The sequence below is a fragment of the Ipomoea triloba genome, chromosome 14 (genome assembly GCF_003576645.1).
Source record: "Ipomoea triloba cultivar NCNSP0323 chromosome 14, ASM357664v1".
In the NCBI taxonomy this organism is placed as follows: domain Eukaryota; kingdom Viridiplantae; phylum Streptophyta; class Magnoliopsida; order Solanales; family Convolvulaceae; genus Ipomoea; species Ipomoea triloba.
Window position 1 is genome coordinate 650,183 of NC_044929.1, and position 12,626 is coordinate 662,808.

The following is a 12,626-nucleotide window of genomic DNA, read 5'->3' on the forward strand; positions in this document are numbered from 1 at the left end:
TCAAGTAATAGCTGCGTGCATCCTTTGTCTAAAAAAAAAAAAAAGCTCCAAATTCCATAGAATACATACTTGGTTGAAATCCTTAACTTTTGGTCAAGGGAGCTCTTTCTTAACAAACAACCCTAGCTAGAGTTCATTGGCCCAATGCCCCATTTGATATCAACCTAAGATCATGCCCCTAAAATTCTGCATGCATACTTGTCGGCTCTAGTGAGACACATACATGTTCTTTGTACAAAGATAGAAAACCTTGTCTTTGGCTATTTTTTTTTTTTTTTTAAAGTTGTTTGCTATCTCTTCTTGTTTCACTCACACATTCATATCCTTCATGCATGTTTCATTGTTTTCTCCTATTTTCCTTTCTTGTTCTTTGTCATGGGATACCCTATCAATTATTGTGCTTTGGGAAAGGTCAACACAATCTTTAGATCTAAAGCATATAATAAATATATAAGAGCTAACTTGGTCAAATGCATGTACCATTCAAATGTGAACTAAGAGGTGATTTAGTACTTATGATCAATTGAATTATGGAAAAAATTTATTTTCTAAAAATAATTTTGTTGAGAAAATCAATAAACATGTTGGTGTTACCATAGAAATATAATAATAATTAAATTTCTTGAATTTTTTTGATTTGTTTAAAATTTTTGAAGAATATTTTTTTATTTTTATTTTGATATACTCATGTGAGTAGTTAGTAAGGTATTAAATTTGACACTAACTAAAATGAAAAATTTTAAAGCTAACTATTAAAACTAATTAATTTTGAAATCAGAGATAAAAAAGCTAAGGGATAAACCCAATAATCAAAGAACTATAAACTAGTCTCAAAATGGTAACACTTGTGTGAGACTGTCTCACATGTCTCAATCCGTGAGACGGGTCGGATCTTTGACCTCATTAATCAAAGATCCGACCCGTCTCACGGGTTGAGACCCGTGAGACGGTCTCACACAAGTTTTTACCATCTCAAAAAGGGTGGCTAAGTGGGTGCATCAAGATTCTCATACTTGAAGATCACAAGTTTGATTCTTACGAATAGTCTCGGTCTCGAGCCTGTCCGCCATCACACACACACACAAACAAAAATAAAAACTATAATTAACTTTTTAGAGTAAGACTGTAAGTCTCATGGATCATTATCTGTGAGACAGGTTGGGTCAGGATGGAAATGTAATGCTTATGTAAAAAAAAAATGAGGAAATTGTAAGACTGTAAATTTGAGGGAAAATGTAATACTTTAAAATAAAATGTAATATTTAGGTTGAATATTTACTTTTTTTTTTTGAAAACCACCACAAAAGAATATATTAAATCAAACCATGTAGAAACTCAGGGGGAACACTCCCCCAGTTCAGCCGTTCAGATTGAGAGCCATCCACCTTAGCCAGAGTATGGACAAACTGGTTCGTTGATCGAAAAATAAACTGAAAAACACAAGGAAACAATGAAGTACTAACAGTTTTACAATAAAAAAATAATTGATCCAAAATAAGACCTATCCAACTTATCACTAACTAAAGCTTGAACAAAATTTAGACACTCAGATTGAATGCAAACGTCTTGGATTGGATGCCTCTAGACCTCACCCATGCAAGAGCTTCCTTACAAGTCATAGCCTCAGCAATTATAGAATTCTGCACACAATCCATGAGACCACATGTAGCAGCTAAGAAATTGCCACCGCCCTTAAATAAAAATGTAATATTAAGAGTTAAAGAGCTATTTATGATGAAAATTGTAATACTTATGTAGAAAATTATCTCATAGATCCTCCATAGGAGAATTTTCCTAATTTTTTTCTGATACATATTTTTGAGTGCAACATACTTTCCCAATATATGCTTTGAGTATATTTATAATATACTTGCGCACATTTTAATGAAATTATGTACTCCGTATAAAATAGTAGTAAATCATTGGAATTTATCCGAAAATAAATAAAGACAATTTTTTTTAATCTATATATTTAAAACATAATAACCAAACATTTGACAATTTGACATTGAACAGCTAAAAAGGACAAGAATCTTGTCAATGGAGACTTTGGTGATAAGTTATTTAAGATTGATTGAGACTACTAGGTGAAAGACAAAATCTTTGTATCGTTGCATGGTAAGGATTTACTCTCACCCCTTAAAAAACAAAACAAAAAAAATAAATAAATAAAGAAAACACCTCAAAAAAAAAAAATTCGTGTAATCCTATTTTTCCTTGTCTAGCTTAATTAGTTAGCATTTTAGTCTCACTAATTAGCTTTGGTTAAAACTTTAATACAAAGAGTACAACTTGTTTTTTTGTTCGAATTCTTTTAGATTTTAAGTTTTGAAATAAATAATATTTTTCATATATTATTATAATATCTAATAATTTTTATTTTCAAATATGCACTTCTCAATATCAAAACATAATTCAAAATCTAGTGAAACTATATTTATTATAGTAAGGATAAAGAACATATAACATTATTATAGCACGCATGAGACAAAAGGATATCAATTATGAGGAAAATACTATTTACCCAATTTTTTTTTTATCAAATACTTTCTTCAATGCAATAACATGTGATAAGTATCACAATAACATTATATGCATTATCTATTTCTCATCATAAACTAATTATGTAAAAACATTTTTTTTTTGAAAATATTATGTAAAAACATTTGATTATTAATCTTGAAGTGATGTTTTCTCATCCTAAATTTACTTCATAAAATGTTTATAATCTAGTATGGTAATAAAACTCTTTATATTCATTGACCGTTTATGAATTAGCCAACTCAATCACGAACTAAAAAAAGTAATTTACTTATTAATTAAATATAAATAAAGATGAAATTTGAGAGGTTCGAGCGGAAGTGTGATTGATACTTGTAAGAAGTGGTTGAGTGAAGCTAGGATGACCTCGATTGGACATGTTTAATATGAGCAAAATGTGGCGGCTGATCTTCTTGTCAACCTTGGTGTTCAAAAAGACGATGATTGGAATGAATACAAAAGCTCCCTTCCAAGTGAGAAGAGCAGTTCACAAAGACAATGTTCAAAAAGACGATGATTGGAATGAATACGAAAGCTCCCTTCCAAGTGAGAAGAGCACTTCATAAAGACAATGTTCAAAAAGACGATGATTGGAATGAATACGAAAGCTCCCTTCCAAGTGAGAAGAGCAGTTCACAAAGACAATTGTGCATTACGAGAGCTAGGCAAGTCCTACTAGAAGGAAATCCTCCCTGAGTCCCTAGAGTCTCAGCGCTGCATTATGCTTACTTCCAGCTGACGCCCAACAATTCCACTCTCAGCCTGACCTACGCCATCTTGTGACTGTTGTAAGTCAAGCATGTTCAACTATAGAGTTCTTTGGTTATCTGATTGTCATATTCTACTTAAAACCAATTGGTGATAACTAGGTGGACATTAACCATTTACCACGTCCCTCCATGGTAAGCCACATCACCACGTCTCAAATCGAGCAGGGGCTGAACTTCGCCAATCCGACTGACGCCCAACACCCAGTACAGACTCTCAAGTAATAATTGTGGATTTCTATGATCATCTAAAAAATAATTATTATGTTTTATATTATAGTCGATTAATTAATGAATGTATCCATACTCTAATATAAATTCAGAGAAATTTTACAATGCTGGAAATGTATTGTACTTGTTACTAACTTACTATAAATAGAACATGTGGTTGTATTTTTATAAAATAGAATTATAATTATTTGAAAAAACGGTTAAATAATCTCTCGAACTATTTTAAAAAGTTGAATTACACATTGAAAAAAGTTCATATCATTTTTGAGCTCTAATTTTTTAAATTAGTATAGTAAATACTTTGTATTTTCAATATAATAGAATTTTTCATATTGTAACTAAGTACAATATAATATTCCTAACAAAAAGTGACTAATTATCCCCTATACATATCCAACCAAAACTCATATATCCTTCCTTAATAATTGATCATTAATTGATATGTTGTTTCCCTCCTTTAATAATGTTAAAAATATAAAATCAGATTGCTAAAAGCCTAAAAGGACATCCCACCTTTTTTAGCAGAATTTCTTTATTACAATATGATTATCCAAAAATCATTATCAACTCTGATTGTTATGATGGTTTAATATCAATTAAAAATCAAGTATGGTGTCATTTCCAATATTAAAAAGATGACTTTAAAAAAAAAAAAATTATCTAGAGCTTCATTGGTATAAGGTTATGTCCAACATTGTGGCTCCACCAAATAGTTATAGGGCCACTATTCCCACTAATCACCAATCCATTCATTTATTCATCACTTCAAACCCAAAACTTTAATCTAATTCACCAATCACCACACTTAAAATATTTTTAATCTAATTCACCAATCATACTTTTATAAATTTTGAAGGGGTTGATTAGCAAGAGTTTTGGTTCGATACTACTACTTTTATAAGTCTTTAAAGGGTTGATTAGCAAGAGTTTTGATCGATACTAGTGTCAATTGTATCGAGTACAATCATGTATGATATACTTAATTATGCAGTTTTTATTGGTATCGTTTATGGTAGCACCTAATACTATTAAATATAGATTGTGCCTGGTATAATAAGCGTAATGCTGACCCAACACGACAAACTTGAGAAAAAGTGAAAATTAGTAAAAAAAAATACATTGTGTTAATAAATGTTAAAAAAGGGTGATGCTATAAGAACCAGTTTTTTTTATTACAATATTTCACTATTAACAATATAAGTATATTCATGACTGAAGACGGTATGAACAGTTCAGTTGGTCACAGAGATAAAATTTAAAAATAATAATTCGGGATCAAATTTTACCAGCAGCAAGTTAAATTCATGAATTCATAGTAAGTAATAAATAAAAAAGAGTTTTATTCTTACATCTCATTTCTGCCAAACTGCAAGGTGGATTGCAAGCAGCCAAGCTGGGTAAAAATTTTCTCTTTGTATATATAATTTTTGGTCATTTTCATTCATACATTTCCCTGAAGAAGCCACTCTCACAGGTCACCATGAGTCCCTCTCAGTCTTCCACTCCTCCTTCACTGTCTTCTTAAAATCTCTTTGAAAAAAAAGTCTCATCTTCAAAGCATACAGCTTACTCTCTTCTTCATATCAACATATCTGCCTTTTGTCTATCTCACTCAATGTCTTCCGCCATGTAATTCTCTCTCTCTCTTTCTCTCTATTGTTTTATATAGTCCAATTAAGTTGATGGGTTTCATCTTTTTTCAATTGTTTGCTCACACATTTTTAGCAGTGGATGCTGACAGGGTTTCTTCTTTGGATATTATGTGTGCTTGTAATTTATTTATTTAATTTAATTTTTTTTAGTGTCTATAATTTGTGGGTTGAGTTTTAATTATTGTCGGTTACTGAAAAATGCAGAAAAAGGGTGTGAATTTGGGGGTTATCAGTTGAAAATGGCAGGTGAGATTGAAGAGCCTTTCAGGCATAATTTCCAGGTAAGAGTGTTTGATTATGAGGTTCTTTTTGTTTTAGTGATGAATTTTTGTCTGTAAAGATTTGTTCTTTTTGGATCTCACCTTTTCTTGGTCTATGGTGTGATCTGCATTTTGGTGATTGATTGGGTTCTTCTTTATTTACTTTCCCATCACCCTTCTCCCCTTTTTCCAGATTGGGATTTGCTAATTTTCATTATTGTGTTTGGGCTCAGTAAAAAAAAGTGTTTTTTTTTCCCCCTCTTTTTGGTGTGGGGTTTGTAGGGCATTCAAGAATGGATCACTTATTTGGTATTGATTAATATAAAAGAAGTTTAGTTTTCAATGTAAATTAGCCAATTAGGGTGTGGTTATTTCTGAATTGATTTGTTGGATGGTTTGATTTTGTTGTTGAAAATTGAAATAAATCTTTTTTTCCACTTTACCTAGTTTCTTGATATGTTAAAATTTGTGGGTAGCTAAAAAGATATAATCTTTTTGTTCTTGTTAAGATCTAATGAGGACTGCTATGATCTGCATTCCGCAGTGTGTTGATTGATCTTTTATGTCCTTTCGGTTAAATCTTGCAGGCGGATTCTCTTCACTCGGGTTCGATCTCGTTTGGGCGGTTTAAGAATGAGGATTTGTGTTGGGAGAGGAGGTCGTCTTTCTCGCATAACAGGTACCTCGAAGAGGTGGAGAAATACTCGAAGCCGGGCTCTGTTATTGAGAAAAAGGCGATACTCGAGGCTCATTTTAAACGGAGGGCGCTTTTAAGCCAGAGTTCTTGTGAGTCTCGTAATAGTGGAGCGGAGTGCCAAACTAGCGGGAATGATCTGTCTGAGAATAATGTTCATAATGAGCAGGACGATGAGAATGTTAATAGTGCGGGACAATCTGCACACTTTAGTGTGACCGAGAGTACAGGGTACGAGGGGGACTTCGAGCATTTCAATGATTGTAGTTATTCTGCACAGAGTCGGGATGGATCGGTGTATGATGGCGAGCATGAATTGACTGAATTTGAAAGGGAAGATTGCGGATTTTTGTACTCGGGACCTCTGAGTAAACCCGCTGTTGACTATAGCGGGACTGCTGATATTGTTTCTGATCATTTTCAAGAAGCAGAGGGTTGTTCTCGTGTTACCGGGATAGTCAACCCCGAATCAGAAATTCACGCCGAGGAGAATTTTGGCGGTGAAGCTAGCAGTGAAAACGTGACATCAAGTACGGCTGCTCCGATTCCTACTTCTCCCAAAATTGAAATTGACGGGAGCACCAGTTCAGAGCCTCGACCGAAATTTTCCCCGAAGGTGTGTTGCCTTTTCCTATCTCGACTATTGGCCTCTGGTATTTCCAAATTTCTGCATAATAATCACTAGAATTTCCGGTTATTTTCCCGGCTCCATTGGCCCGTTAAATCTGTCTCCTTTGCTCCTTATGCGTATCTTCTTACGTCAAAATGTAGGCGAGATCTGCATCACAAATTAAGCAATCGAAATCTAGATCGTCTCTAGTTAATACTGCTAATAAGGTAACTGCAATCGTCTCAAAAGAAGCTACCAAAGATCCGGTAAAAGACATTACCAGAAAACCTAGAAGGCTGAGTGGCATTTCATCATCAGCGAGAGAAAAACCGGTTTTGCAATCGGTTTCTGCTCCCGCTTATTGTTCAGTGTCGAGAACACCAAAACACGAGGTCTTTTTTTTAATTAAATTCTTTTGCAATGAATAAATTCAATCCCATTATTACTCCTCGTGTGATTCCCGGCCAATTTGTTTTGAACAGGTTTCATCTGGTTCGAAAAGTAGAGTACATAAGGAAAGTAAAAGGTATATTGTCGTATTGTTTTTACTTTTTTATGTCTCTAAATATTCATATTTGCTAGTTTAGGTCTCGGAGATGACTATATGTCGATATCGTTTTCAATTTGTAGCGCTGAAAAGGAAATGAGAACGAAAGAGAAGGTTGTCCATAAAGTGCATCAAGGCGTGGACAGGTCTAAGTGATGTGAAAGTAATAAACTTTCTGTGCAAATTTTCGTATATTTCTGTCTGACGTAATTTTGGTGTTATTCAGGCATAAAAGGGCTGTTGCTTCGGCTACACCGAGCGTGAAACAAAACGGTTCTGCTTTCAGTTTCAAAAGCGAAGAACGTGCGGAGAGGAGGAAGGAGGCAAGTAGATAACCCCGGTTCTATTTAGAAAGTTTGCTTAAAAGATTTCGAAATAATCTAACTGAGATGTTTAAAATTTGTTTCAGTTCTCGATGAAGCTGGAGGAGAAAATGAATGCAAAGGAAGCCGAGATGCATCAGCTTCAAACGAGAAAGAAGGTAATAAGATACCCGAGGACTTAGGTTCTTCGATGTCTCTCTCGAGGGGCATTTAGATATATACCCTTGTGATATAATTATTCTCGTTTTTTTGTGTTCGTTTTCGGTTTCTGATATTTAGAGGATATAAATCGGTCTACTTCTCATTCCTATAGGAAAAGTCGGAAGCTGAGATACGAAGGCTGAGAAGAAGCCTGAATTTCAAAGCAACTCCCATGCCGTCTTTTTACAATGAAGCTGGACAACAATCAGATCGAAACAAGGTATTTTTACCATATCCGATGTTCCAAGTAGTTATTGTAGAACCATGTTTTTTCCTTATATACTGCCACCACATTGTCGAGAGGCGAGGTGGACTTGGCCCCCCTCCCAACACTTGTACTCGTGACTTGGCTCTGATACCACTTGTTAGGATCAAGGGCTTACCACTATGCCAAAAACTATAGCTTGTAGCGATGGCGCAACTTTATTTCTTTATAGACCGCCACTGCATTCTCAAGAGGCAGGGTGCTGGACTTGGCCCTTCACCGACCTCTGCCAAACAATCCCCTAGCCACCAATTATTAGACTTGATCCTTCACGGGCCTCCGTAAACATTGGAAAAACGAAGATTCTTGATTATCCATATGTTCGTGTCATTTGCTTCAGACATGCTTCTTGCAGTTATTCCTCGAATGCCTTCTTAAATTCCAAGTTCTGTTCTTTTTTCTTTCTTTCTATTTTGGATATTTGATATATTGTCATTGATTTCACAATGTTAACAACTTATCCTTCATTGATTCTGATGTTGTTTACTTATTTTCGATTCCAGAACATGGCGAATAGATCCAAATCGAGTAAGCCACAAAGAAAGCAATCATCTTCAAGCACAGTAGGAGCCGAAAACGACACATCGTCTTCAGGGGCGACGAATAACGGATCTCATTCCACCCGCAAACATTTGGACTTCGGGGGCGCTTCACAACAAGCCTCGTCGACAATCAAGCACCGGAAAACAATCTCCTCCGATGGCAGCGTGTCGTCTCCGCTTCCTACTCCAGTAGTGAAGAACGAGCAAGAGACGAGGAATTCGAGAAAACCAAAAACACCTGAGGCCAACAAGGTAAACAAAAGCCCCCCCAAGGTCGAGGGGAAACCGAAGATTATTAGTAGTGCGAGGAGAACTAGCAACAATGTGATCAAGAAGGACATCAAAGGCATTCACTTGGGGAGTAATTCGAGAATGGATTGCTTCGCTGTGGGCGTCGCTTCCTAAACGCCCCGAGCTTGCTCGAACAACGCCTATTATACACATCTCATCAGGTCAGATCGATCAATCCATATGCGTTCTCGCCTTCTCTTGACAATGTAATATCATATCAACGTTTCTCGGTTCCAATAGATCGATTACTACTTCTGCACATATGCATCTCATGTAACTATATCTAGTTTGATAGACTATATTTTGAGCATTTGTTTCGTCGTGTTAGGTTCTTGCAATTTCAAGAATGCTATGTTACTGGAAACCCCAAACCCAAAGAAATGAGAGGCCTCTGAATTAATGACATATGCTTTGCTAATACTTATCAGCTTTAATTTTATTATCTACATCTCAATTATTTGAGGCAGTGGTGTGTTGATTTGTATGGTTATGAGGTTTTGCAATGCAGGCAAGTTTATTACAAGAGGCAATTATATTCCTTGGTATACTATAAGGGGGCTAGTTTAATTGGTCTAGGAAATGTTTTTTGATTAATGTGATATTTTCTTAAATCTCATTTAACTCTAAAATAAAACAAAATAGAAGTCTAGAAAGGAGTGATTGAGTGAAATATATATGATTTTTGTACTTAAAAGTCACATGTTCAACTCTTGCCAACTTAGTTTGTGGGTTATTACAGACGATCTAGATTTTATAATTATTAAGAACTTTTAAATTTTTAATATTTATAGAAAGAAAATCATCTTTTCCCCTTTATTTTCCAATAACTCTCAACCATTGATCTATCTAGATGGATGGATCATATTAGTTCTCACTTCTTACGGTGGAAGTATGTTCTCACCTGAATGCCCCCTATATATATATAAAATTTTCAGGGCATAGCTCCGTGGTTGAAAGCAGCCTGAGTGTGAGGGTGTACTCTTATAAATTAATGGAAAAAGTATAAGTTAGCTCCTTAAGTTTAACAAATAATGCAATACTATTTTCTAAGTGAATAAAGCTCCAATGAAATCCAATAAATCGACAAAATAATGTAATTAGGCCCTAACATTACATGTTCGCATACGTGTATAATTTTTTTTTATTATTAACTAAAAAATTAAAATAGCCATTGACCGTCAATGGCGACTGGTGGTTGTCTTGATTTGGAAAAAGTTTAGATTTAAGACATAACCTGTAACATTTAATTACAAAAATTATATAATACTCGCTTGGTCACCTTTTTCAAGATTTGTCCTTTTGATATTGATATATCATGTTCTATGGCATAATTTTTATTTTTTTTTAAATTCTTTTATAATAAATTTGTCCTATTCATTAAATATAGTGACAGCTTAGACAAAAATTTTATAAAATGTACAAAAAAATATGTGACTTATCATTTTCTTCTCAAGCTAGCTTTGCAACGTGTCAAAACTAGATATAATAAAAACAAGGCTAATATCTATCTCCTTGAATGGCTAAAACTAATAAGGACATGACTACCATCAAATCTTGATGGCCAATGTTTTGGAACCTTCTCTTTTGTTTCACTTTCATACCCCCACACACAAAAAATGTGAAAATAAAATGATTAAAATGTATTTTTGAACCATATGCAATTTAGTCTTCAATGAAGATTAGCCATCCAAAGTTCAATAGTAATAGTCTTTGCCAAAAGCAGTAATTGGGCAATCTTAATCAATGAATATGATACGTTGATATATAATTATGCAAAATATGATGTCATTAACTTACGTAAATGTCATGACAATTAACTCACGTATAAAGTCGTGACGACACAACAAGAATTTTAATAACGTAAAAAAAATATTTCAATTTTAGATATGTCAACTTAAAAAAAAAATGTTTTATTTCTGTTTAAAATACACAAAATATTCCCACTTTATGAAACATTAATTAGATTTACTTGCCAAGGACCCTACCTGTGGTTTAGTGACACTAAGTTACTTTCTGTGTGTTGTAGTTAGATTATGTGCGTTGCAGTAAGATTGAGTCTCACCAACAACAACATGAGTACTTTGTCGGGCCTTTAATTAGGTTGATGATTCAACCTTCTGGGAACAACAATAATCATGTAAACATTTATCATTTTTAGATAAATGTTCTCACAAAATCACATCATTCATTTCCAAAGATTAATCATGACTAGAGTCTTAATTAACATTGCATTAATATTTTTTCAAAAAAAAAAAAACATTGCATTAATATAGAAATACATTTATTTATGGCCATTTCACCTCCCCATATATGCATGGTGGAATATCTACCTAGACCCATGCATAACTCTCATAATTAAAGATGGCCAATATGAATATTAATTAAAAATTTAAAAGTATATAAATGCATCTATTATTGAATATTTTGGCAAGGGCAGCTCGTTCTCAAACTGTTCATTCTATTTAGATTTGTAGCTTTCCCTCCTATATTGAACGATTTATTTAATATGATCTTATTTCGGTTTTAAAAAAAATACAAAAAAAATTAAATAAATATGACATAGAATAAGATACAAGAAGTCATTATGAAAATTAGCTTATTCAGTAATGAAAATTTATTTATAAAATGAAATTTATTTATTCACGTTAAACCACCAACAACAAATGATATAAATACACAGAACATACTAAGCTGAACAAAAAAAAGGTATTGGAATTATTACACAACTAATTAAACACTAATACAACATAATTAAGGGTATAATATAATAGCGTGTACCAACCTTTTCCCCATAAATTAATAAGTCATAAATAATCCCAAGAACAATAAACCGCCGGTCACCAGTGGTAATAATCCCACGGCGGCGAACCGGTTTTCCGCGCCGTCAATAGGGTGGTAGATCGGGTACAATTCCGGGCTGGTTATGTATAGGGACTGACCGCTACCGTTAGTTGGTGGTGGTGGAGGTACAAACGGCGGTGGCGGCGCTAGCGGCGGAGGCGGCACAAATGGCGGCGGCGGTGACGGCGGAAGAGGCGGCGGCGGTGACGGCGGAAGAGGTGGCGGTGGGGACAGTAGAGGAGGCGGTGGGGACGGCGGCAGAGGAGGCGGTGGGGACGGCGGCAGAGGCGGGGGCGGCGGGGACGGCGGCAGAGGAGGACAATAAGGAGGAGGAGGAGACGGCGGCGGTTTTGGTGGACATTCTTTAGGAGGCGGAGGAGAACGCTGGCATTCGGTACACTTGTTCTGAATGATTTCTTCCGCGTTTCTTGGATTGAATCCATTGATAGGAGGGAGTGGAAGCGCCGCCGCAAGGAGGAGGAAGAAGAAGACGGCGAGGGGCGACATCTTGAGGGTGGAGACGGCGGCCGGAGATTTGGTTATGGGAGAGTGGTGGCTTAGGTTGTATGGGAGTGAAGTATGAGTTTAATTGAGTGGGGTGGTATGACTTATGGTGGGAAAAGGTTGAAGAAAATGAGTGAATGAGAAATAATTTTTTCTTTTAAGATATATATATATATATATATGAATTTCTCATGTTTTGAAATTGCATGCATGATACGTACTAACAAGATAGGAAGAAGTTGAAGCCATTCACCAGAGTGGCGGAGTCACAGTGGGGCAGCTGTCCCGTCCCCACCCCACTCCACCTCATCCTACCTCCTTATATATGTATGTATATATATATTAGTATTAATGTAT

General features: G+C 35.0%; 2 protein-coding genes across 3 annotated transcripts; one reads left to right on the forward strand and one right to left on the reverse strand.

The window, feature by feature from the left end:
• Positions 1-4,987: 4,987 nt before the first annotated feature.
• On the forward strand, positions 4,988-9,363 carry LOC116005152 (protein WVD2-like 7). 2 transcript variants are annotated; one of them, XM_031245406.1, is made up of 11 exons: positions 4,988-5,168; positions 5,268-5,309; positions 5,396-5,472; positions 6,039-6,761; positions 6,917-7,147; positions 7,238-7,281; positions 7,386-7,448; positions 7,529-7,625; positions 7,712-7,783; positions 7,939-8,046; positions 8,595-9,363. In XM_031245406.1, exons 3-11 carry the CDS (start codon positions 5,431-5,433, stop codon positions 9,036-9,038), a joined length of 1,824 nt encoding a protein of 607 aa, XP_031101266.1. In that variant the 5' UTR covers positions 4,988-5,168; positions 5,268-5,309; positions 5,396-5,430; the 3' UTR covers positions 9,039-9,363. The 2 variants fall into 2 exon arrangements, with proteins under 2 accessions (XP_031101266.1, XP_031101267.1); XM_031245407.1 differs by lacking the exon at positions 5,268-5,309.
• Positions 9,364-11,720: 2,357 nt separating this feature from the next.
• LOC116004718 (vegetative cell wall protein gp1-like) lies at positions 11,721-12,272 on the reverse strand. The gene has a single exon (XM_031244876.1). It carries the CDS (start codon positions 12,270-12,272, stop codon positions 11,721-11,723), a length of 552 nt encoding a protein of 183 aa, XP_031100736.1.
• Between the last annotated feature and the right edge of the window lie 354 nt (positions 12,273-12,626).

Bases quoted from the DNA above. Each gene is read 5' to 3' on its own strand.
- LOC116004718 (XM_031244876.1), bottom strand. From the start codon at position 12,272: ATGTCGCCCCTCGCCGTCTTCTTCTTCCTCCTCCTTGCGGCGGCGCTT.
- LOC116005152 (XM_031245406.1), top strand. From the start codon at position 5,431: ATGGCAGGTGAGATTGAAGAGCCTTTCAGGCATAATTTCCAG. The intron at 6,762-6,916 runs GTGTGTTGCCTT...GTCAAAATGTAG, and splicing joins GACCGAAATTTTCCCCGAAG to GCGAGATCTGCATCACAAAT. The intron at 7,626-7,711 runs GCAAGTAGATAA...AATTTGTTTCAG, and splicing joins GTGCGGAGAGGAGGAAGGAG to TTCTCGATGAAGCTGGAGGA.